At 44.4% G+C, this 26,854-nt stretch overlaps 1 protein-coding gene across 9 annotated transcripts in view; it reads right to left on the reverse strand.

Annotated features, from left to right (window-relative positions):
• SRGAP2 (SLIT-ROBO Rho GTPase activating protein 2) overlaps positions 1-26,854 on the reverse strand; it is a 253,770-nt gene that overhangs the window by 44,271 nt on the left and 182,645 nt on the right. For 5 of the 9 annotated variants that reach the window (XM_055234718.2, XM_063613643.1, XM_063613644.1 and 2 more), the window contains exons 6-12: positions 26,211-26,426; positions 25,444-25,572; positions 17,466-17,690; positions 13,766-13,867; positions 12,542-12,739; positions 4,131-4,215; positions 708-735 (exon numbers count right to left, since the gene is read on the reverse strand). In XM_055234718.2, the coding sequence (XP_055090693.1) occupies positions 708-735; positions 4,131-4,215; positions 12,542-12,739; positions 13,766-13,867; positions 17,466-17,690; positions 25,444-25,572; positions 26,211-26,426 (983 nt within the window). The remainder of the gene's footprint in view (positions 1-707; positions 736-4,130; positions 4,216-12,541; positions 12,740-13,765; positions 13,868-17,465; positions 17,691-25,443; positions 25,573-26,210; positions 26,427-26,854) is intronic. The other 4 variants (XM_055234719.2, XM_055234724.2, XM_063613645.1 and 1 more) reach the window with 1 other exon arrangement.

Raw genomic sequence — 26,854 nt, forward strand, 5'->3', positions numbered from 1 at the left:
CTCTAGTTAAATCAGCACATTTCTAGGCATCTAAGAATGGTTGGATGAATGAATACCTTGCTCTCCGACAGCTCACAAATTTTCTCATAGCAGCACCGTGACTGAGAGGGAAAATATTTGGCTGGGGTGGAGGAGGAAGGGGAAGGTGGGGAAAGATTGGGAGGGGTGCATACTTGTACATCAGGCAAATATTTCTACCAATACTCTTTGGCAAGCCAATGCAATGTAATATTTCATTATCCAGCAATAGTCACTACTAATTAGGGGCTGCCTTCTTTTCTGGGCATAAAAAAAAAAAAATCAAATGCCATCTCCTGATCTTCTTTCTCTGGGTCAGAGACCCCCCAAAGCCCCTATGTTGAAATCTAGCAGCTAAGGTTAGGTTACCAGAATCCTCTACAGTTGAATGTTTACGTTACTTGCAATTCAGTGGCATTTGGGGGTCTCCGGGACAATTTCAGCAAATGATAACCCCTTTCACTCAGTTCTGCTTAGCTCCTTCTCCAAGTCCCAGAAAACCCCATTTCTATCTGAGATCAGATGGGGTCAGTAAGGCAAAGGGAAGTAAACAAACCCCGCCCCAGGCCATTGCTTTGTAAAGTCATTCAATGCCTTTACAACTCAACTCCTTGGCTCTCTCCCAGACTAAGATTGCTCTACCTCCCAGGCCTCTATCACTTCCCAGACCTGTCCCAGGCCACACTCACCTGGCTAGACTGCAATCTGTCCGCTGACCTGTTGGAAACACAAAGGCAAAAAGCATTATGTTAAAGGAGAAGGGGTGGAGGGAGACCCACTCCTAGTAACTACCACGCCTATCTGCCCTAGACAGCCACAGTATAACAGTGTGTGGCAAAAGAGAGGAGAGGGAGAGAGAGAGAGAGAGACAGAGACAGAGACAGAGAGAAAGAAGAGAAAGCACCAAGACCCTCTTCCTGGGCAAGAACTGTTTCTGATGCTGATTCCCAGTCCAGGTCAGTCCCCCTAAACCTTAGGGCCAGTTCTGCTTCCCAATGGGAACATAGAGATGGAGGTAGTGGAACAATAGCAGCACAGATCATACTTAATAAATTATTAGAAGCCCCCCCAGAGATGAAATTCAGCTTCTCTTACGTTGGATGCGTGTGCGGTGGGGTGGAAGGCCAAGTTTACTTGCTCCTGAGTATATGAACACACACACACACACGCGCACACACACACACACACACACACACACAGAGTTGGAGGCTGCGAGAACAAGAGGAGTTGTTTGCGGGAGAGAACAGAGAAGATATGGATATTCTAGCTTTAGATTCATAGTAAATTCTCCTGTTAGGTTTGACTGAGGTGGCAAGGGAGATGGGAGATACAATGTTGATACTGCTAGCAAATCATGGTTCTCAATCCAACAGTGGGCCTTAGGAGTTTAATGCGGGTCATTACTACCTTTTAAAAAATATGAAACTGAAAATCTTCAAGTTCATGAGAAGTATTCTCATGTTTTAAAAAAATATACATGCATGTCTACATGGGAAATAATGTAATATATATTGCTTTCTTTGGTCCACAGTTAATGAAGCTTGATCTGTTTTAGATCTGCATTATTTAAACCACAGGCAAACCCTAGCAGGTGCTGAGCTGGGGGAAGTAAAAATCAGCTCCCACACTCCTCCCTATCCAAGCTCCTGCAAAGGCAACTCCAAGGGCTGGGGGAGGGAGGGCAGGGCATTTCCTTGCCTTTAAAGGTTGGTAATTGTTGCTTACAGTTCAGCTCATCTTGAGCAACGCCATCCCCCACCCCTAACTGTCTCTCATTACCAAAGGCTCAGCTCTTATGTGCAAAAATATTATTCTGAGCCATTATTTTCAACATCTGTTCCATTTCCATTCTGGAATATTCATACACATCAATTATCCCTCTATGGCAAGAACAAGGGGCTCCTGCATCTTGGTGACAAATACATTCAGAAGGCAGGGACGTGATGACTTGCACACAGAAAGATTTATAGTTTTTTTTTTTCTTTATTGCTAGAACTTGTCATCTTTAGTCATCTTTAGATTAAGGCAATTTGCAGCACTAACGAATGGTCAGCCTTCGTCCCTCCATAGTAGCACATTTGGTGCATAAATGTGTGAGTAAAACCATTCACTCACACACAAACGTGAGCGCATATGAATGCATTTGTATGACCCCAAGGCCCTGCTCTGTCTTACTTACGGACTATGCTTAGACTGTCTTGATTCTCCATGGAGCGATCTGATAACCCAACAGTAAAGATTTTCTATAAGCAAAGTTTGGCCCTCCATGCCCAAACTTGCTTAGTCTGAGTCCTTTTGGTGGTGAGGAAGAAAGAATAGAAATTATCTAACAGGCTTTCTTCACATAAAAGAAAATGCCTTAAAAGTCATAAGATTGGGCTGGGCCTGGTGGCTCATGCCTGTAATCCCAGCACTTTGGGAGGCCGAGGCCGGCAGATCACCTGAGGTCAGGAGTTTGGCACCAGCCCGGCCAACATGGTGAAACCCCGTCTCTACTAAGAATACAAACAAATTAGCCAGGCGTGGTGGTGGGCACCTGTAATCCCAGCTATTCGGGGGGCTGAGGCGGGAGAATCGCTTGAACCTGGGAGGTGGAATTTGCAGTGAGCCAAGGTCACACCATTGCACTTCAGCCTGGGCGACAGAGCAAGACTCCATCTCAAAAAAAAAAAAAAAAAAAAAGTCATAAGATCAACTAGGCGTGGTGGCTCACACTTGTAATCCCAGCACTTTGGGAGGCTGAGGTGGGTGGATCACCTGAGGTCAGGAGATTGACACCAGCCTGGCCAACACGGCAAAACCCCGTCTCTACTGAAAATACAAAACTTACCCAGGCGTGGTGGCACGTGCCTGTAATCCCAGTTACTGGGGAGGCTGAGGTGGGAGAATCCCTTTAATCTAGGAGGTGGAGGTGGCAGTGAGCCGTGATGGCACCACTCCACTCCAGCCTGGGTGACATAGCAAGACTCCATCTCAAAAAAAAAAAAAAAGTCATTAGATAAAAGATTAGAGAAAAAAATTAATCATCTGGAAAATCATCCAAGGCAGGAAAAGGACTGGGCAAAAAAGGTGGGTAGGAGGCTCTGGTATAATAAGAAGTGAGGCTCCAGTTCCTGGGGCCAATGAGCCAAGGAGTATTGCACACTTTCCTAAACTTTGCAGTTTGTCTAAAGAGTGCTCAAGAATTTATTTTAAAATGTCAGATCTCTGTGTAAGTACAGGCTTACCTGTAACTGATGTTAGCACATATTCCCTGCAGCTTCTCCCTTCCTCTCCCTCCTATCTTTAAGTGAGGAGATTAGTGGGGCAGGGAGGAGGGGTGGGGCATTCAGAGGCATCCCCAACCTGGGAATCCCATTAATCATAGGATGCTGAGAGTTGGGCAGGAAATCTGGGCAGGGTGCCAAAAAAACCCTGGGGAAGCTTCTCTTTCAACCTCCACCTTCTGTTTGACAGTTGAGGAGAGAAAGTCCAGAGTGCCAGTCCAGTTCTCTGCCTTGCTACTTTCCAGGGTCTGGTTAAAATCATTCTATGAGACAAGACAGTCCATTCAGCACCATGGCCTCAGCACAGCCACAGGAGAGCGGGCTGCCACTTAAACAGCATTAGGAGCTTTCAAAGCAGAGGGAAACTGATGTTCTTTCTGGAAGCTATAGAAAGCAGCAGTCTGTCCATCCCTCCTGCATTTGAGGATTCTCTCCTCTCAGAGCAGCTGCATATCTCATCTCACAGCTCCCTACCTTCTTGCTCCGGTCTCAGTGCTGCCACAGAGGAGCTAGGAGTTTTAACAGTGTCTGGAGAATAAATAACCCCTCAGCCTCTCTACCCTAGTTGTGGCAGAGGAGGCGAAGGTGGAGGGACTGGGTGGAGAGCAGGCACGCTCCATTTAAACAACTAGATGATACACGTTAGTGCTTCATTAAGCATTGGCCTTTCCCCATTACTCAAGCAGTCATTTGGGGTGTGTGCTTCCACATCAAACAAGCCAGGAAAAGAAAGGCATTCATATAACAAGATCGGGTCCACTTGGCTGAGGATGGAGGCGTGTGCTCAGCAAGAAAGCTCCAGCTGGCCTCACTGTCAAGCCTCCAGCAGAGGGTTCCCACACTCACTTTCTCCCAGGGTTTTCTGCAGAAGGTCATGCTTGGCTTGTAACTTGGTGATGAGGTTCCTGCCCTCCAGGTACTCTTTCATTTTCTGTAAGAGAGGAGGAGGAAAAAGAGCAATCAGACTCCGGAAGAAGAAAAAAACATCACAGATGCTCAGCTGGACAATTCCCCTTTATAGAGGTCATTTGGTTTCTGACCCAATTTCCACCAGTCAATTTTTTAATTTCTTTAAGGCACTGATCATATGGGCAGCTGTTGATTTTCAAGGTGGATTAATATCCTTCTCCAGGTTTTTTCTGGGAGTTCTATGATGGCCAGTATAAAGAAACTGTTTCCTAGAGCCCTTCTCCTGCAGTTTCACTGAGGAAGAGCAGGGAGGGTAGATGAACTTATTGAGCCCTGGTCTTCTTGGTGTGAGGACATACACCTGCTATCTGTCACCTCCACTGACATCCTGTCCCGCCCTGGCCCCTCGGCGGGAGGAGGGGGGGACATTCCATCACACCAGCAGCAGTGCCAATGGCAGGCTCAGTCCCTGCCTCAGCTGCAAGCCCAGGATGTGGAGCATCTTTGAGCCATATCCTCAACAGCTTCCTTCTCTATTCTGCATGGAGTCTTTATGGAAAGCTTCAGGTTTCTGAGCACTCAGCGGAAGGGGCTGACATCCCCCACTTGCATACACACATCCAGGTCCAAACACAAGATGAAGTTTTGGAAATGTGATCCCACCTGCTCTCACAGTCAAAATATGATTGCTGTGCTGCACTTTCAGATTTGTTCTCTCTCAACCCTCGTCTGCCCAGTGAGAGACCGTATGTCCCCAGACAATTCATTGAATCTTCAAAACAACCCTAGGAACTATCATCATCATCGTCATCATTTCCATTTTACACATGAGAGCACTGAGGTTTCGAGAGTTTAATTAAGTTGCTCAAGGTCAAACAGTTAGTGAGTGGTAAAGTTAGTATCCAAATACAGACAGTTTGACAATACAGCATATGCTCTTAACCATTATGACAAAAAGCCCCATCCATCATGGTACAGAGCAGGAGAAGGAGAGAAGCAGAACTAAACTTCGTAGCGTTAATGCTCTATGCATGCAGCAACATAGCAGGTTTTAGAGCACTTCACCGCGTATTCTCTCATTTGACTCTAACAATAAGTAACTGTATGGCACATAGGGAAGATATTATTTCCTTATTACAGATAAGATGATCTCAGGGGAGGGGATTACAGATAAGATGATCTCAGGGGAGGGGATTATAGATAAGATGATCTCAGGGGAGGGAAGGTATCAAATAAATTGCTGATCGTTGCAAGCTAGCAAGTGGTAGTGTCAGGCCCAACCCAAGGCCTTTGGACTTTTAACACAGTATCTTTTCCACTCTCCTCCACAGCCTTTCTTGGGGTCTTAGTTTGCCTTGATCACCTCCTGCGGGAGAATTGCTTGAACCTGGGAGGCGGAGCTTGCAGTGAGCCAAGATCGCACCACTGAACTCCAGCCTGAGCAAGAGCAAGACTCCGTCTCAAAAAAAAAAAAAAAAAAAGAAAAAGAAAAAGAAAAGAAAAGTGAACAAATGTGAGTTACTTTTACTCTATACTTTTCTGTACAGTGTGAACTTTTAACTAAGAGCTTGCATCTGATTCTCTCTCTTGTTTAAAAACAAAAGAAAAATCTGCTTTCTCTGGGATGCAGTCCCTAGCCCTCCCGTGTTCACCCAGATGGTCCTGTGTGTACCACACAAATCTCCATGACAGCACTTCTCACACAGCCCTGTCAGAGGGTTTATTACTCATGTGTCTTTTTCTCCAGACTGCCTCCTCCCTATGGTCAGAAACCATGTCATTCATTATCTTTTGCATCCCTGATAGTACCACGCCTAGCAGATAGCAGATACTCAATAAATGCATGATGAATAAATGAATGAGCAGTCTTACTCTCCTCTGGGTAGACCCTTCCTCAGCAGTTACAAACCAAGCCCCTAGTGTGCCTGTACTCTCTAAATTAAAAATAAAACAAGCCAAAACCAAATCTTACACCAAATCATTTCTACTGCCTTATTCATGATCTATTCCCTCTGTCCCTTTATGCTTTTGCACAAGAACATCTGCAAGGAAAGAGGCTCTGTTGTCACCTTCCCTTTTCCATCTGCTCCAGATGCCAGCTCACCTGCTGTCATTCTTCCCGGGGTAATATCCAAATCCCCAACCAATGCCTAACTGTGGGTTTGGAACAGTGCTTTAGGGCCCAGAGGTGGAAAGCCTTCAGGAAATATCCATTGCCAACAACGCAAGCCTCAAAAGCCTCTCTCTTTGGAAGGTTATCCCAGGAGACTCTAAAGGTTTCCTAATGAGGAAAATTCACCAAGAAGCTGTAACCTTTAAAACAAGACCAGACTGGCTCAGAAAACGGCCACAGTTCTCCAAGGAGATGGATGCAAATTCCTTCCTCTCACTACTTGTGATTCCGGACATCATTTTTTAAATTCATGTTCACAATTCATTAGTTAACTCTGGCTGTCACTTGATGAACCGTTAAAATAAATAACAATCTGGTAAAGATGTATGATGGATTACCTCTTTGGGTTCCATTAAACCCTGAAGAATCATAACTGTGTCAAGGTATGAACTGCATCCCTAATACTGGCGTGGAAACCACAGTTGGGAGTTTTCCATCCAGGTAAGCCAGGTTGGTGAGAATGAAATTGGATAATAAGCATTACTGTTAATAGCACAGGGCCTGGCACAGAGCAGGCACTCAAAAAGGTGTTCCTTATACCTGAATCACCTCCTCAGTGAACCTAAAAGCATCCCTTCCCTAAGCGTCTTTGCTTTGTGCTAAAATAAAAGCAGAATGAAAGCAGAAGGTTTTGGGCCTTAAAAAAGTAGTAAGAGGCACTAGAATGCTTTTCAAATTTCATTTTTAAAAACCTCTTCCCTTTAAATACACTCTTACCATGGGGGTATAAAACTCACTGGATGTTGCTTATGCCTTGGATTTAATCTGCGTGAACCCAAGACCCTAAGTATCCACTGCAGCAAGGCAGGAGGAGTGAGTACACCTACCCAGCCCATGCTCAGAGATACACAGATGTCACTAAAGTGGCTGTTTCCCCACCATGCAGGCATGCTGACATTTCCCCTCCTCCCTGTCAATTTTTAAAATAGGAAACAGCTGTCAGATAGAATACATAATAGAGGAAACTTTAAATGGAGCATGTCTCCCCAGTTTAATTGACAGCACAGGGGCATTCACTCATTTGTACTCACTAGCACACGTTTACCAAGGGCCCGCAAGAGAATACCAGGATAAAAAGATCTCAGACCACAAGTTCCAAGTCTAGTGTCACTCAGTGCCCCAGTGGCCAAGGCATTGCCTCCTCTTCTATTACCTTCCCCAAACCTGTCCCTAAGAATTCAGACTGTTGAGCTTTGTTACTTATCAGCCACGATCCTTAACCCCTTCACTACTCTATCCCCCATAAAAGAACTTAATTCTCCAACTCCCTATAAAAGGAAATACTTAGGCCGGGCACGGTGACTCACGCCTGTAATCCCAGCACTTTGGGAGGCCGAGGCGGGTGGATCACGAGGTCAGGAGTTCGAGACCAGCCTGGCCAACATAGTGAAAGCCCATCTCTACTAAAAATACAAAAAATTAGCCGGGCGTGGTGGCGGGTGCCTGCAATCCCAGCTACTTGGGAGGCTAAGGCAGGAGAATTGCTTGAACCTGAGAGGTGGAGGTTGCAGTGAGCCCAGATTGCACCATTGCATTCCAGCCTAGGCAACAAGAGCCGCGGCTCGGTCTCCAAAAAACAAAGGAAATACTTAGGAAAATGCCAGCCTTATAAAGCTTTGGTAAACCTTGGCTAAACAGCGAGCATCACTGCCTATGAGGAGGGAATTTGTTAAACAAATGATGGCACATTCATACAGTGGAATTCTATCCAGCCATTTAAAAAGGACGCAGATCTTTTTGGACTAACATAAAAATAAGATTCAAGATAAATAACGTTAAAAAAGTGAAGAACTGTATAAGTGGAATACTTCTATATCTACTTCCATTTTCTTTCATTACATTTCTAATGTAATTTATCATATTAAAGGCTATTTACAGATACGTCAGTTGTTGTCCATGCATGGAGTATCTCTGGAAGGACACAGAAGAAACTGGTTTCAATCACCAGCAGAGGGGAGGGGAAAGAGGAGTCAGGAATGAAAAGAAACTTTATAGTACATTTTCCTGTATACCCTTTTGAAATCTTTGCATCCTTTAAAAATATCGATTTTTAACAATCACAATAAAAAAGGCAACGGGTAAAAAGTAGACATTGCTGAACTATGTGTCATAAAAGATAAGCGACAAACACAAAGCCAAGAAGATCAGGAAACATGTCACCACTGAGGGCAAACAAGAGGCGAAAGTTGCTGAGCTGTTCCTGAGCCCTTCCCTTCACCTCTGCTTCTTCCACAGGGTGTAGAGAAGCAGCCTGTGTCCAGAGACCCTGCAACCAGAGTGGTGGGTCCAGCTTTTGTGAGCTACCCATCCTCTCTGGATTTACTGATTGATTGATTGATTGATCGATTGAGATGGAGTTTCACTCTTGTTGCCCCAGGCTGGAGTGCAATGGCATGATCTTGGCTCACTGCAACCTCTGCTTCCCGGGTTCAAGCAATTCTCTTGCCTCAGCCTCCTGAGTAGCTAGGATTACTGGCATGTGCCACCACGCCCAGCTAATTTTTTTGTATTTTTAGTAGAGACGAGGTTTCTCCATGTTGATCAGGCTGGTCTCAAACTCCCCACCTCAGGTGATCCGCCCGCCTCGGCCTCCCAAAGTGCTGGGATTACAGGTGTGAGCCACCACGCCTGGCAGATTTATTTATTTTTAAATCTTTCTTTCTTTTTTTATTTTAGGCAGTCTTACTCTGTCACCCAGGCTGGAGTGCAGTGACACGATCTTGGCTCACTGCAACCTCTGCCTCCCAGGTTCAAGTAATCCTCCCACCTTAGCCTCCTGAGTAGCTGGGATGACAGGCGCCTGCCACCACACCCAGCTAATTTTTGTATTTTTAGTGGAGACAGGGTTTCACCATGTTGTCCAGGCTGGTCTTGAACTCCAGGCCTCAAGAGAACCACCCGCCTCAGGCTCCCACAGTGCTGGGATTACTGGCATGAGCCACCAAGCCTGGCCTCTTTATTTTTTAATTTTTCAAATGCGAAGGTTGGGTTAGGTAGTTTTTTAAAATCGTTTCAAGTTTCTTAACTCCACAATTATTTTCCTGAGACTCTTGCAAGCAACTGATCTTTATAGGTCATGCCTCAAATTCCCAATTGATGTCATCTGGGCAAATCAGTCCAATGAGAGCCACAAGTGGTCAGAAAGCTTTCTTAGCAGCCCTCTTGGTCACTAGGCACACTACCTAGGAGTCAAGCTGTGACAAGAGACTGCTTCCTAACCTTCCAAAAGATAGGATCTTCCAGGATGTGCTGCTCTGATGTTTTTGAAGGGCATAGAGAAACACACGGGCAATGTTTGTAGAGGCAACAGACTAAAGAAAGCACATCTGTACTTGTATTGGCTTTGTGTGGGTTTTATGGTAAACAGGTAGTCACCCTGCTTAATGTGGGTATCCCATTTTCCATAAATGTCTATTTCACCACCCCAAAAAGCCCCTTTATCATGAAATTAATCATCTGATGCACTTCAAGTACCAGTCACAAAAATGATGAACTCATACAGAATTCCACTGCTAGACAAGTCCAGACAAAAACTGTTACTGTTAGCCAAGGAAATTTGCACACAATTTTGATAAGTGGCACTAGAGCCACATAAGACAGAAAATGGGTTAGAGGACATCAATGTATTGAGACAGAAAGTGACAGGGTGGGCAGGATTTGCGAGGTCACCAGTTTGAATATGGCCATTCCTGCTTTTACTAAAGGTCAATTTAGAATACAAATGTTACAGAATTCATTTAAAGCCAAAAAGCAATTCTGACAAAGACTGTCTTAAAATGCAAGATTTTTAGGCCCAAAATTTCTTACTTAACCTAAAAAATTGAAATCTTCACAATGTAATGAGATTGGGTCATTTAAATAGTGTTATATCTAAGCAGTCCAGACAGACCGGCTAAACAATCCTATTATTAAAAGCCTCTAGAGAGTGTTCAACAAGCTCCTTAGATAATGAAGCTTGGGGCAGCGACACATCCCTCATTATAGTCACAAAGTTCTCTTAACGTGTGAGCCAGGTTATTGCGTTCATTTATGTTTTCCCACATGCTGCTCTTTCCTCAAGGAATGCGATTCTCCTCCCTGACTCCCTGCCTGGTTCGCTCATTCTTCAAGATCAAACATAAAAGTCACTTTGTGTGTGATGCTTCCCCAACTCCACTCATCCTGGCTGCCATTCACGCACTAGTGCATGTATGCATTTTTACATTTTTTAAATTACAAAAATCAACCTATCATAACTGTTTAGATATATATGAAGTAAAAATGAAAGTTCTCCCTTTACATGACCCATCCCCCATCATTTCTCTCTTTATCTTATACTCTCAGCATTCCCAGCTTGTAGCACAGTGTCTGGCAATAGTAAATCCTCAAAAATGATCAATGAATAATTTAATAATGATTAATAAATAAATTAATGATGATGGTAAGATAAATTTTTAGCATTTATTGAATGCTAATTACAAACCAGGGAGTGTGTTAAATATTTTACAAAAATCAATGAATGAGCTAAAATGTCATTCTATTTTTTTGTATAGGTTTTAATATTTTACTCATAAATATGCTTAAAGATATTATAATTATATGACTTAGATTGTAAAACAATATGTATAGCAGTATCCTATTTTTTAGAATAAAATTATAAATATGTGCTCACATATGTGTTTGTGCGTGCACAGAAAACAGAGTAGAAAGGAATGTCTTCTAACACCATTATCTCTAGATGGTAGAATTATGGACAATTTTTATTTCCTTCTTTTTGCTTCCAAATTTTATATAATGAGCATATTTGGCTTTGTTTTTTTTGTTGTTTTTTTTTTGAGACGGAGTCTTGCTCTGTCGCCCAGGTTGGAGTGCAGTGGCGCAATCGCGGCTCACTGCAAGCTCCGCCTCCCGGGTTCACGCCATTCTCCTGCCTCGGCCTCTCCGAGTAGCTGGGACTACAGGCGCCCGCCACCACGCCCGGCTAATTTTTTGTATTTTTAGTAGAGACGGGGTTTCACCGTGGTCTCGATCTCCTGACCTTGTGATCCGCCCACCTCGGCCTCCCAAAGTGCTGGGATTACAAGCGTGAGCCACCGCGCCTGGCCAGCTTTGTATAATCATTTTTAAAAAGTTGTTTTAGAAGAATAGTACTGATATATCATTCCCTTTTAGCAGTTTTCTCTAGGATAAAAAATATGAGGAAGTCTGGGCCTAACTAATTAAAAAAACAGATTTCTTTAAAAAATGTTAGCAAATCATTAGTGTTCTTAATGGAGAAAGGGCAATGTTCAAAGAAGAATTAAACGAATCGTTCCAGTTGCAGGAAAAATTCAATTTGCTGCATGCAGACTGTTTCTTGACTGAAAAGTTAATTCCTTTCATTCAGAATCAGTATGCATATTCACTGGCTATATTTCATCTCACATCTGCAAACTTAATTTTTCTTTTCTTGGTCATCAGAAGATTAGGAAATAAATTTTAGTCTAGGCAATAGATCCTACTTGGCAAGCTCAAAATAACTCAATTACTAAAAAGCAGCACACAAAGACCAGTAGCGACTTCCAAAGGATTGTTAACAATACTTAAAAAAAAAAAAAAGAAAGAAAGAAAAGAAAAAAGGGCCCAACTGTCTAAAAGAAGACTAGAGATACATGAATAAGAAAATATGATGTTTTGGAATTATGTGCAAAATAGTAATGCTGCATATTACCCATCCTTTAAGTTTTAGCAATAACTAGAAAAAATACTTTCCCAACAATAAAAGTTATAAAATAATGTCATCATACCACCTAGAAGAGATTATAGATTTTTATAAACAAAATATGCATTATCATGAATATTTGTATGTTCTTTCCAGGAACTAAAAGATGAAGTTCCCCTTTCAGGATCCCCTGTGCCTGAGAAGGAAACTTTCCAGTGAAAGCCTATTAGCTAGTTAAAAATTTCTTAAAAAAGAAAATCTTCTTAGTAGTATACTTGGGAGCATCCTTTCTCTTGGGGGGATCCCTGTTAGACATATACAACTTATAAATGTTTGCACCTTTAAGTGTAGGGATGGTCTCTGAGTATGCCCACATTCGTATCTAAGATATTCAACGCCTGTCCTTCAGACACTTAATAAGGACTCTGAGTTCCAGATCTCCCTTGAGTGCTGCAGTGCATGCTGACGCTCTTTAAAAGCCTAGCACTCCCTTACTGTGAAATAAAACTGCTCTGTCTCTTGCTGGTTGGCTCTCCTCTTAGCAATGCTGGGCTTGCTCATGAAGGTTTCGGAGACCGTGGACTTGACGGACTCCATGGAGTTGCTGTACTGGAAGCAGTCAGACACATCAAAGTCCTCGACAGTCACAATGTCCTGGATGGTTTGCAGGGTGGCCTCCATTGTCTTCTTTACCTGCCACGACAAGGGCCAACAGGATGCATGAAGGGTAGGTTGTAAAGCAGCAGGTGATAGAGAAGCTTGAAGAGAGTGGGCTGGGGAAGGCCAGAGGATGCCATCAGAGTGTGCAGCTCTGTTTCCCACTGGACAGTGCTAAGTGAGAGGTAAACATCACGTGGACTCTGCTACAGCATGCTACTCTCTACAGTGAAAACCTAAAAGCCACTACAACCCTTCATGCTATGTACTTGACCCAGATCTTTTAATGTTTACTTTTAAAATTTAATATTAGTATTATTATAATATTATATAACAATATTATAATAGAAGTGTTAAGGGAAAGAGAATAAAATAAATCTAAACCAACCCCCTCATACAAACAGCTAATTAAAATGTGTGATGGGCCTAGTACTGCAAAGCCCCAGGTTCTGTTTCATGACCTTCAACGAACTGATGAACTTGTTTGTTCATTTGCAAACTAAGTGACCTATCCCTACTTCTTCCTGATCTTCCTGCGGAAAGTAAGACTTACTGAGACACAAGGTAAGAAGCCATCTGAGCTCAACAGAAAGCTGGATCACCTGACCTTTTGAACCGCTTTTTGAAAGCAAATACACTGAGCCCAGAAGAAACTCACCCTTTCCTAAGAGGATGGAGATGTTTGAAGGGTCAAAGTCAAAGGCCTCTGTTTGTTTGAACATGCTGGAAAAAGCTAGGCATGAGGAGGTGGTTTCAGAGACACAATACTGTTCACGTAGCTGCCAAGTGCCATTTTGATTAAATGTGTAGAGGGGAAAAAAAGCATTTCACAAAAGCTCAAAATAGAGCACAACCTTTGGCAATGCAAGAGCAACTTCCTGGAGTTCAAGGGCAGGATGTAGCAGAGGGGGAAAGTCCAAGCCTACATTTGGCTAGGAAATGTTTGCGGCCGCCCGGACATTCTCTGCATGCTCCTTCCACCTGCTCCCAGATGGGCAGCAGCAAAAGTTTCAACAGGGAAACTAAGAGTGTGGCTTTGAGCCTCCTAAGGAAGAAACTCACCTCTTCGTTTTCAATCTTTAGAGTGGATAAGCGAGACTGCAGTTGTTGGCATCTCTGTACCAGCTCACTCTGGACAGGCTGCTGGGCACAGAGCTGGGAAGCCTAACAAAAGAAAGCAACACCAGGTCAGAAAGAGGATACAGTCCCTTTGGCAGTTCCAGGGTTCCCATTACTGGCAATGAAACTACCCATATTCAAGGTATAAGGCTCGTGGTTTCTATGTTGAAGCAAAACCCAAAGCCAACTTGCGTGAGCCTCTTCCAGGACCAAACAGTACATGAAAGGAATGGGTAGGGGGATCTGTTTGGAGCCCGGCAGGGGTAGGTCTATGTAGGGTCTGCAGCTCCATGGAAGGCTGAAGAGGCTGGAGAAGAGTGCCCTAGGCAGCCTCGGCTCCAGAAACACAATGCTTTGGCACAGTGAAGATTTCCTGCCGAAAGTCCAAGTGGCCACCTCTGTGGCCCCTCCCTCATCCCGCTTCATACACCAGAGTGAAAGCAGGAGAGAAGTGGGTCAGGAGGCTAACTTGCCACTGCTGGCAGCCAGCATGTGTTTACAAATCCAGGCCATGCATGAGAGCTCTGATTCAATGAGAAAGCGTGAAGCCAGGAACAAGTTCGTCGCCTATGCTAGAGGGCCTGAGAGGGTATGGAATCTGAAGGAGCTTGGCATTTTCCAAAGAGCCATCATTTTACCCCAGGCCTTCCCTAGATCTGTAAGAGAGGAGTCTGATCTTCCCGCAAGGATTATTGCCAATTAGCTTTCCCCTGTGTGAAGGAATGGCTGCCCCATTGTCTCCTGTCGGAGATGTGGTTAAGGGATGAGGTCATCCACAGTCCCCTGGATGACAGATGAGGAGCAGAAGGCTGAGAGAGTTGGGAGGCAGGACCCATGTGGAGACAGCTCCTGTCACCTTGTTACCGTTCATCCTTTAGCCTCTTGTCTGCAGGAGACATCTGGATAGAAATGGCCTCCTTCCTCCTCAGCAATGAGTGGGCACATTCACATGCCCATGGACCATTCCCTTGCTTGAAAAGACAAAACCTCTCTTCAAATGGAGGGGGCTGGGACTTGACCTTTTCTTCCATTGGCTTTTAAGCTGCCAACTGACTTGACCTCCTCCCCCAGCTGACAGGCTGGCCTGAGCCAACTCTCAGATCCGAAGAGAGCTGACTTCACTCTAACTCTTGGATAAGCAGACACAACGGAGAAAGCTCAGTGGCCAGAACCAGTTAGCGCCAAGAGTGAAATTCTCTGGCTGCCTGATGTCACCAGTCAGGCATCCAGAGTCCCACAGCCTCTGAGGGCGCCAAAAATGGAGCCAAGCACCTCCTCCTAGTACATCTGAGAGCACTTGGCATCAATTCATGTGCTGTGCACCCCAGAACACCAGTTAGTGTGGGACCTTGGCCAATTTTAAGGCTTCCGGTCAAAACGCCACCCAATCTTTGGCCCTAGTTCAACAACTTCCAGGCAGCTCCCTCCTGTTGCCTCCACAATCTGCAGACAACCCACACTGATGGGGATAGACTGGCTGCAGAGGCCAAGAATGACCCACCCTCTCATCTCTTTTTATTTTCACTCACATAAAGGCTAGGCTAGAATGCAGAACCTTCACAAGCTCCAGGACTGGTCCTGGCTCCTGCCTGGCTCAGCCACTGATCAGCTATATTACATAAAGGGAGGGCACTGGCAGAAGAGTGAGCTATTGATTTTTAAAGTAACCTAGACCTAGCAGAGAGGAATCATGGAGGGAAAAACCACCTCCAAGCCTGTTCCTTTAAGAAGTAGCAGAGCTGATGATGATGCATGCTTTGGCAGTGGTCCGCTACCAGGGTGCAAGGTAATACGCTTCAGCTGTGCTCTGGAGTATGGCAATAAGGCTCTGACAGGGGGAGGAGGGGGCTTGAGCACCCAGCATCTGGATTCCTCCTTTATGGAGACAAGCTGTTTGGCTCAGAAGGCAACTCAGTCACTAACACCAGAAAATGTATCATTCCACTCAGCTGGTCCCCAAGTTCCACTGATCCCTGGGAAGGAACCTCAGTGACAGCTGGAGAAGGTGCTTGGAAGGCAAGTTTGACCAGAAGCCAGGGCAGGTGAGGAATGGGGCTTCCTGAGGCTTGGTGACACCCCTTCCCCCAATTCTAATTGCACATGCTGCCATCTCACTTCTCCATCTGTTCAGACACTGACATTTCCTAAGCCACAGCAATGGAAATGAACTGTAAATGGTTTGATTTTCCCCAAGAAGGAAAGAAAGGAAACCAACTCCACATTTCTAACTCCAGGACAGCGTCTCACTCTCCATAGAGGCCGACTGATGATAGCAAATCCTCTGGTTCCACTGCCACAGTTGTCATTCTGGAGCGGGGATTTCTAGAGTCTGGATGCTAATCTCAAGGGAAGCATCATTCCTGAGGAGTGCACATGTTGCTGTTTTTTGGTCCTTGGCGTCTACTCCTCCTTCTTTTGGTAGCCTTGGTCTGACTGCCCCCAGCGAGGGGAACCTCCCACTCCGCAACTCAGGCCATGCGCTTTGCATGGACCCAGGCATAAGCACTTTACCCAATCAAAACCAACAAGACACACAAACTTTGTGGGGGCTTTGAGGAGGGAGGCAGAGACTCTTTCCACTAGATTTCAACCTACCAGGGAAGGCTGGAAATGCAGTCACCTTGCCTCCATGGGAGAATGGCCTGTCTGAATGGAGTTAACACACAGGAAGTAGTGCAGAGACAGCAAAACAGTGTCTTGGTAACAATTCCTCCTCCTAAAGCCAACTATATCCAAAGGCCCATCTTGATCTTTTCTATCGCATAAGCCCTATACAACCTCCTTCTAATTTCACCAATAGGAGAAATGGTGGCTCTTACCCACAAGAATGAGGTTCACTCTGACTCACACACACAACCACACAAGTGGAACCAAAAGATTCAGAACAATGAAAACCCAGGAGCTTCTCTTGCCTCTCACTTCAGCTTTTTTAGGCCCTTTTTATTCTAGTCACTGGAGGCTAAGAGTCCAAAACAAGGCCCCCATGTTCATGCTCCGCTGTCTGGGAAACCAGCATCAGGCCTTTGGGATGGCATCTTAGCTCCTTTCCTTCCTGCAGGTACCCATTCTTTTTTATTCAATACCCAAACAAAACTATACACTTCATCACAGTCTTCTAACTTCAGGAGAATAAGATTATTTAGAACTCTGCCAAATGCCAAAAGATCACAGCATTCCCTGCCTAGCCCTTGCTTCCCCATCAAAGCCTCTAGGATGTGGCCCCACCTCAGCTCTCATTTCTTCTAGCCTCACCATTGGGAGCGCCCCCCTCCCTCACTTTCCTTTCACCATCCTGAACTGTTGGTAGTTTTTAGAATATACCTGCTGTTTTTCACCTTCTTTGATCCTGCTGGGCCCCTTCAGATACCCCTCTCTATGCATAGTTCAAACTCTCCCCAAGCCTTAGCGACCTTATTCCCCAGACTGTAAGCTCCCCGAGGGCTTTAATCCCCCATGTCTGCAGCCAAGCCCCAGTGTCTGACAGCAGGCACTGTTTGCTCAATAGGTGGAATGTGCCTCACCCACGTGACAAGAAGCCGGGCCCAGGCCTCTCCCACCCCAGAATAATGTGGCTTCTGTGTAATTAATCTAGACAAGTCCACTCAAGCCCCTTGAGAGTGGGGGTATAGGGAAAGGGCCTCACCATATCCCCCATGTGGGGTTGAAACTCAAACTTCATAGGGGGGCAGAAGACGTTGTTGTACATCTCCATGAGGCGCTGCTTGTCACTGGTGGCATCCAGGTTTTCTACTGCATTCTCGATGGCATCCAGACCCTCATGCTTCGACTGTTCCAGGTTTAACTCAGCAGAGAGGAAGGTGCGTAGAGCCCGGTTCAGACTTGCATGGTAGCCTAAGTCACAACACTGCTGTGGGAAGGAGAAGGCACATGAGCACACCATGGACAGCCCCAAGGCTTGGCAGAAAGGGAGGGTGGTCCAGAGGGCGGATCTGACCACATCAATAGGCTTGGCTGTGCAGTAGGAAGAAGGCTGACATTCTGACTTCCAAGGTCTGGGTGAGAGTTCTCAGTTCTTGACTCCCAATTCGACAGTTAAACACACCCTAGAGGGCTGTGAGGTGGTTAAGAGGAAGAAGATTCATAAGGATAAAATGACATTATTTAATTAAGTGCTATTTCATAAACATGAGAAGAATTGAGAGTTAAAGAGAATCCTCTTTCATTTTCAGGTTTATCTGGCGTTGTCATTATAACAAAATTCAACAATAAAAATACAATCTGCCACTCACTGAGGGTTACTGTGGTTAAATCACTATATAGCACCAAGCCAGGCCATTTCAGGGTTCTGAAAGCAGGAGTATTGCAACAGCAGCTAATGTATGCAAGCTCAACTCTAGATGGGAGAAGGAGAGAATGGGGAGCTGACTCTGTGGGTCATCATCCCCACCAACTCCCAACATCCTAGGATAGGCCTTAGCTGCAGACTAGGGTTTCTGACATGCCTCCTCCTTGTTGGCATCTGACAACAGATGCCCCTGCACTACAGAAATAGCATTTATAAGACTAAAAAGCTCTACGCATAAGTGTTACTGGAAAAATGCATGCCATGTAAAGGATTCTGATTTTTTTACAACAAAATGCAAAAAGAAAATGGTATGAAAGAGGCAACTGTATAAAAAAAGCACTGGCGCAGAATCAAGCAACCTTGGAAAAGCCACTCCCCTTCTCTAGACCTGTTTCTTCCACAGTAAAATGAACAGATTTGGCCAGACTAGTGGCTTTCAAGCAGTAGACCAGAGCCGGCACTGAAGCTGCCCTTGAGAAGTGGGTAAAAGGACAACCCAACTACTAGGACATGGAGTCTTCTATTCCTCCTTCAACCAAGCCAACTCTCCTCTTTTTTCTATTTAATATTTAGGGATTCTATGTAAGGTTTGGTTTGAAGAAAGAATTATTCTGTTAGAGAAAAGTCTGAAAATCCTTGGACTAAATGTAATCCCTAAGGCCCTCTTCAGCAATGGCATTCTGTAACTCTGTGATAATATTCCCTATCCCTCCCAAAGGACCCAGAGATCCCAATTCCTTGGCCATCCATCATCCTCTCTATTGCTTAAGCAGCTTTGAGGTCCAGGTCCTGAGAAGAAACCTCAAAGAAGAATCCATGCATAGAGTAAGGCCATCTGCCTGACTGCCATTTCATTGCACAAGCAAGCATCAAATTAACTCTCCCCACAGCCTTTTCCTCTCATAATGATCACATTGGAAGCAGCTACTATTGGGGAAGAAAAGGCATATGATGTGCCTCCTCTTTCCTGGCATCTGACAAGAAGCTCAGTGAGAACATCAGTTGAGCTAGGCTCTGGGTTCAGTGCCAACAGGCCCTGGCAGCTGCCTGGCTGCAGTGGAATAACAGCAGTTACAACTTAACTAGAGGCAGAGGATGGAAAGACATTAAATTCAGTTGGGAGGGAAGAGCAAATGGAAGCTAGACAAAAGCGGCTGATTAGGACGCTGCACGTGCATGGGCTCTCCGGGAGACGCTGCTGGTCTCACCAGGCTGCCCTTGAACCTGTAAACCTTCCTGACTAGCCCTATGTAGACCCTGTTGATGAGCTCTATGCCTATAAGTCTAATGAACAGAAGTAACACGGCCCACAGAGTGTATGTGTGTGGGTGGAGGGGGTGTGGGCAGGGGGTAGAATCTGGGAGAAAAAAGTTACCCTTCAAAAAACTTTTACCTATTTTTGGTAATTTCCCTTTCCTCTCCATTCTTACTACCTCTACCCCTATTCATACCCTTATTATCTTACACCAGTGCTGTCTGTTTCACTGTCCTAAAATGTGACTTTAATTATGGCACTTTCCTGTTGAAGAACCTAAAATACCTCTCATTTTTTTTCCCCAAGGTAAAATCCACCTTCCTCAGTTTTGAAATTTAAAAAATGCTTCTATTTCACTAAGTATGCTTACTATATGTAGTCCATATGCTAAGTGCTTTACATACATTCTACATTTTAAGCCTCATAATAACCCCATTGAGGTTGGTATTATCTTAATTTTCCAGGCTCAAAAGCTGAGGCTCAGTGAAGTTAAATAATTTGAGCAAGGTTCAATAGCCAGAACAAACTGTAATCTGTCTTCAATGTACCCATCCAACATCAACTCCCTTTATTTTCTTCTTCAGATTCATCTGCTCTAATCCAATGAAATACTCCCTGTTTAGGGTAGAGTATTAGGCTTCAAATCAGCTACATGGCCATAAGCAAGCTACTTAATCCTTCTGGGCCTCAAATGAGGATAACACCAGCCACACAGGTTGTTGTAGCCTAACAGGCAATATATTTACAGATATTTGGTACCATGTAAACACTTAAAAAAATACTAATATAGCTCCAAATCCATTGACCTCTGCCCTTTAGCTCCCAGAATGTCCTTTTCGTTAAATGTTTCCTATGCCTCTCACCTGTTGGAATTGGACCAGATCTTCAAGATCCAAATTAAATTCTCGGCCTCTGGGAAGCCAGCCAACCCTGCAATCCTAGACTCCAATGACCCTGGCCTCTACTTAGAACCACATTAATCTGCAACTTTCATATGACAAGGAATACACTTCTTCATTCTATGACTTGCCATGTCATATCACCCTAACCAGACTAGCTTCTCACTCTTCTTTACATCCCTCAGCATTAGGCCTTGCTCACAGTAGGCATTTAATAAATTTCAGTTGACTGACTGATACCACAAATACAGATTCCAGCCTCTCAGGAAATAAAACACTTACGATGAATACTGACCTAAGTCAAGTGGGTAGATGGGGCCAGTGAAGCCTTTTGTTTTGCTCACTCTATGGCCAAAGGGAGGCTGGGAGTTTTCCCAGGCTGGCGCACTGTCTCTATTTATATAACTATTCTGTAGCTTCTTTGTGCCAATGAGTGAGGGTCTGAGTCACAATGTGCCCCTGGCTCCTCTACACCTCTAGCCGACCAGGCAGATTCAGAAGAGGTTCTCCAGAGTCTTGGCTATCTACATACCTGTAGGGGAAACAGCCAGAAATCGAGCCTTTAGCGAATAAGCAATATCTGGCAAGGTTAGGTAAATGAGATTTGAATATTTTATCCTGTTCCAAGGAGAATCCCAGTAAGTAAAGGAAGCACATTATTTTGCTCACAGTGGGGACAAAGCAGGCTTTCCATGGCTTCTGATGAGTTCTGTGGCCACGCTGGGCTCCCCTGGCCATTTCTGGGTTATATAAATGTTTGATGAAAAATCTCTCAGGGGAAATCAAATTTTTGTAAGAAGTTAATGACAGCCCATCTAGATGTATGATGACTTGAGTTGATAGCTCATTAACCCTTTCCCAGCTGATATCCTCACCCAGAGACTCCAGAAGGCCTGGAAAGGAAAAACGGGTGTTTCACAACACCCACTTCAAGTTCACACAAAAGAGAAAAATAACTGCCCTTAATGACATTTCTTACTGAAACAGCCAAGTTCCCTCATATCTGACTTGGGTGCACATGGTGTCACAGACCTTCCATACACGTACACGACACTTACACACTCCAGCTATGCATGAGGACAATGCCCTGTTCTTCATTCATCCATCTGCTCCTGGGTTGAGAGAGCCAGAAGAGTACGGGGGAGGAAAATTACATTCCAGTGAGCCTACCGTTCTTAGATGCTATCAAATGAGCTCAGAACGTCTTTTTGGCCTGAAGTCAAGGTTTCCCCAGTGTGGCAGATGCCTCACGTGGATTCCTACAGTCTGAAGTTTAAATCTTACACTATACTACAAAAAGAAATCGGAGGCTAGTCCTTGGTCAATGTAATGGCATCGAGAAAAATAACTTCTTTTCACTTATCCTCAATGCCTTATGCACACATTTGGCTTCAGACCCACTAGGAAGGAGGCAGAAGGGTATACATGACACAGATGGCAATGGACTGAAACAGGATTCATCCCATGTCTTAAAGCAAGTAATGGATAATGTTAAGATCAGGATGCCAATATCCCAGGCTCCTCACTTAGTCCTGCTCTAACTGCATCCTTTTGGCCCTTTTTATCGCATAGATCAGCAAGAAAAAGAAAGAAACTACCGATACATGCAAACAACATGGATAAAATTCAAAGACATCATGCTGGCAAAAGATGCCAGACACAAAAAAGGATAATCGCATCTTTGTGAAGTTCTACAACGGGCAAAACTAATTTATGGTGAAAGAAATCATAACAGTGGTTGCCTTGGGGTGGGGGATTGGCTGGGAAGAGACAAGAGAAACCTGAGGCAATGGAAAAATATCTCTTATCAAAATATTTATTCTATATCTTGACATAGGTTACAAAGATGTAAAAATTTGTCAAAACTCTTGAAACTGTAACACTTAAGTTTAGTTACTGTATGTAAATTATACTTCAAAACAATATTGAAAGGTACAAAAAGAAAAACCGATCTTAGCTTAGATGATCATCTTCCTCCTCTTTCTATTCCTTTCATTCTTCAGTAAACACACTATGTGCTCAGCTATATATTAAGCACTGGAGGCTACTACGGTAAAGAAAACTCTTGGTTCCTGCTCTCAGAGAACTTAACAGATGAGACTGAGATCTTCCTCTGTTCATAGTACAATGGCTCACAAACACTTTTTTGACTCCCACCTCACAATAAGAAACACATCTTCTATTGTCACACAGTCCCCCATAGGATGTGCAAGTGTGTACATACACATCTAACATAAAAGTTTCACATAATCTTACCAATGTGATGTACTCTAATATTTTCTTTCTTATTCTAGTCTCAGCTATTCATTTGAAAACACAGGTTAAACCAATAAAAGTGATTTCCTGACTTCCTTAAGGGATCTGACTGATGGTTTGAAAAATGTTGTCTTACAGCCTATGAATACCTCTAGGGCAAGAACTACTATAATCCATTTTTGCCCCGATACTGAGCACGTGGCTTCTTCCTAAATAAATATTTACTGAACATTTATAGAGCAGAATAATACAACTTTAAAAAAATAATGAATGTGTCCATATCCCAGGAAAAACAACAAAAACCCAACCAACCAACAAAATAAAACAAGACACAACCAAAACAGCAGCAAAGAAATGAGGCTGAGGTGGGCGGATCACAAGGTCAGGAGATTGAGACCATCCTGGCTAACATGGTGAAAACCCGTCTCTACTAAAAAAATACAAAAAATTAGCCGGGTGTGGTGGCGGGCACCTATAGTCCCAGCTGCTCGGGAGCCTGAGGCAGGAGAATGGCGTGAACCTGGGAGGCGGAGCTTGCAGTGAGCCGAGATCGCACCACTGCACTCCGGCCTGGGCGACAGAGCGAGACTCTTTCTCAAAAAAAAAAAAAGAAACATGAGAAACTTTATTACTACCTATGTAGCCTTTTTTTGATCCCAGTGATCTAGACCCACACCCTGCCAAGTACTAATGCAGCCCCTTTTTCAATGGCATGTCACACCACATCCTGTGAAATTAGGCTCTTAGCAGACATTTTTTTTAAAATGATGAAAATAAGGTATAAAATACCTTGCTTCTTGGACTGATTTTAAAACACTTGGTTATACCTGATGGAGAATCTATGGATTGCAAAGGTTGTGGCTGATACAGCAGTAGCCCCTCCCTTCCCCTGAGATCAATATATTGGTGAAAAAGGTAGGGAAGTTGCCTTGAGTACAAAAAAAAGAGAAGAAGGCTAACCAATAGTAGAGATGTGGCAGACAGCACAGTCTGAATTTTTACCAAATGCAAGATAAATAGCAGAAATTGTGCATAAGAAAGAATGGATTCTCTTCCTCATGCTGAGAACAGGCCTCTCTCCCAACAATGAGGAGCTCTTCCCCTGAGGAGGAGAAAGGATCTTGTTTAGGGCTTTGATCTCCATTGAAGGACAGTGTTCAGATTGTCATCAACAAGCAGAGAGAACAAAGAGGTACCAGAACAGGGAGCAAGGCTCCACTAACCCAGTGAGACAATGACACCTAGGGCATTAAGTGGCTGAAATCTACTGAATCAAAAATCCTCGGCTAAAGCGAGACAGGAATCTGTATTTCAGAGAAGTTCCCCAAGCAACTCTTACGTGAGGCCAGATTTCAATACCAGGGAATTAGCCCAGTTCTTCAGTTAGCTAGAGGAGCTTGGGAGTGGGTGAGAAACAAAGCTGGGTTCCAGAACAATTCAGTGACAAGCCTAGATGACCCAGGTGGTGATATAACAGCAAGACTCGGACCCAAATCCCATATGATGTTGTGAGGTGGGGCAGGTTTGCTTGTGGAGAAACCAAGGCAGGAAAGCATGAGTGGTCTGGCCAGAGTTTTGCAAAGTCCAACTGCTGCCAACAAGACCCTGAAACAAATGGCAGGCCTCAGAGACGAGATACACTTGAAGCCCCAGAGACTGGGATGCTAAATTGGCTGGCTCCAGATGCCTCACTTTGATGACTGGAAGGAGAGGTGAGAAAGGGTATAATTACATAGCTTCACTTAAGTGTGGCTCAGGACCTGGGCCAGATTGGCGTCTGTAGGTGAGAGGGCTTATAAGACCCAACTGTAAGGAGAAGCAGCAGGAAAAACAAGGCCAAGAATAACTCACTGGCAAAAAAACAAAAAGCTTATCCCTGTGCTTGCCCCTTGCAAAACACATGTGCCTATTAACTGCTTTCCTCAATCCCCTTTGCATCACATATTTTAAAAAATGGGCCAGATGTCAGGGGGAGCTGGATACCTTCCTGACAAGACCCTAATTTGCAGCATAACCTTGGACAAGTGAGTCTCGTGGTCCTCTGGACCTTGAGCTTCCTTATGTAGCAACTGGAGACAGCAATGCTTACCCATAATGGTGATGTGAGAGTCAAATGAGTTAACACTGAGAAACCTTAAATGCTATACAAATGTAAGGTATGGCATTCTAACTCTTTAGTTAAGTTCTTGCCACTCACTCCTGTGCAAGAGAAGCTGATGTAAGAAAGTATTTCCTAGGTCGGGCACAGTGGCTCACACCTGTAATCCCAGCACTTTGGGAAGTCGAGGCAGCTGAGGTCAAGTCACCTGAGGTGAGGAGTTCCAGATCAGCTTCACTAACATGGTGAAACCCCATCTCTACTAAAAATACAAAAATTAGCTGGGCATGGTGGTGCATGCCTATAGTCCCAGTTACTGGGGAGGCTGAGGCTGAGGTAGGAGAATTGCTTGAACCTGGGAGATGGAGGTTGCAGTGAGCCAAGATTGCGCCACTGCACTCCAGCCTGGGGGACAGAGCAAGACTCTATCTCAAAAAATAAAAAAAGAAAGTATTTCCTGGCAGATAGACGACTGTAGTGGTTATGAGCCTGGGTGGAGTCATCAGGCCTAGGTGCAAATTTTGCCTCTGTCATTTGTTAACTGACTCTGAGTAAGTCATCTAAACTCTCTGTTAATCTGTAAAGATACAGATAATAATGCCTTCCTCCCAGAATTTCAGTTAGGATTGAATAAGTGTGAAGCGTTTCACTTGGTGCTTGGCAAGCACCCTGATGGATCATGGCTGCTATCTTCCTAATTGTTCTCAAAATGCACCAGATTCCTGAACAATAGTATCAGCGAATGTCTGACGAGGATTCTGAAACCAGAAAAGAGGTGCCCTCAGGCCCTTGGCTTTAAGCACTTACATCAATAAGGTCAGATAGGTCATGGATGTAGTACTTGAAGACAGATGCATTGGTTGCCTCCAAAGCCAGTAAGTACTCATTCCGGGCTTTGATGGCTTTCAGCTTATTCTCCGTGTACTTGGCTTGGCGCTGAAAAGGAAACAGAAGTTCACTTTTACTTTTTTTTTTAAGGGGGGATTGTTCTCTAAAAGATAAAAGTACAGTGTATTCAAGAACTACAATTGTGCTGCTACTCCCTATGCGCATCTGCCTTAAATTGGGTTCTAATTCTGTTTAATGAGATTCAAGGGCACAATGTAGATCAATTCAGGAAAGGTTAATGAGGCTCCCTACTTAAGATGCGTGCCCCACTTTGATTCTATCTTCAAATATCATTCTTCATTCTTGCAATGCCACTCTGAAGGAGGTACCACTACTCTTGCCCCTGAACACCTGATACCCGAAACCAAACCCTGGGTTTACAGTCACCCCCAACCCCTCCAAAGCAATAGGATATTGAGCTCTATTTGGAAAATGGATTGGGAAAGGTGACTACTGTTTTTTGGTTTTCTGCTAGAGGCTAAAAACTTGAATCCCACGTGCCCAGTTCTTCCAATACCTAGTATTCCTGCCAGGGCACAGAGCAAGGCCTCATTTTTAGTCATTAGGCACTAAAAGAACCCAGAGCTTCCTTGTCTGCTCTTCCCAGTGACTATTGGGAAATTCCTATCAGCAATGCCTTACCGAATGTTGCTTCCCAGCAACTACAGCTGTGGGAGCATACGCACCTTCTCCTTCATCTTCTCAATCTTCTTCACTGAGCTCCTTCGGACATGTTTCTCCTCAATGCGAACGTTGGCCGTGGAGTCAGGGGAGCGTGGGGTCTGCCGGTCCTCCTGCTTTACCGATTTACCAATTTGCTTCTCCTCCTGCTTCTCCGCCTCCTTTAGTTTGCTCTGAGCACTGATGCTGTCGGCATTGTACATGTGATATGTCTTCATGACCTGCAAGACATCGCCCACCCCCACCCCCAGAGGTCAAGCCAAGGGGGTCATTTCTCTGCTTTGCAGACTAACAAGACTCAGCTGGAGCTCTCCCCTATGAAGCAATATCCTCACACCCCTAAGGGAAAAATCCAGAAGCGTTTGGTTCAGCAAACACAGATTAAAGACCACTCTAAAGCACAGGAAAGCAATATGTGAACTGAGCCAACATTTCCTCTTATTGAAATAACTTCATGACTATCCATCATGTATTATTTACTTCTATTCATTATCATTTGTAATCATTTCTCGTTAATATTGGCCAGGTGATTTCTATCACTTAGTCACCTCATAATACTGAGTAGATGGGAAACAACACCACCACTCTCAGGCCGCAAGGGCAGAGCCTTTCTGGGCTGGTCAGGAACCCCGAAGAGGGCAGTGCAGCC

This window comes from Symphalangus syndactylus, chromosome 19, assembly GCF_028878055.3.
Source record: "Symphalangus syndactylus isolate Jambi chromosome 19, NHGRI_mSymSyn1-v2.1_pri, whole genome shotgun sequence".
Classification (NCBI taxonomy): Eukaryota; Metazoa; Chordata; class Mammalia; order Primates; family Hylobatidae; genus Symphalangus; species Symphalangus syndactylus.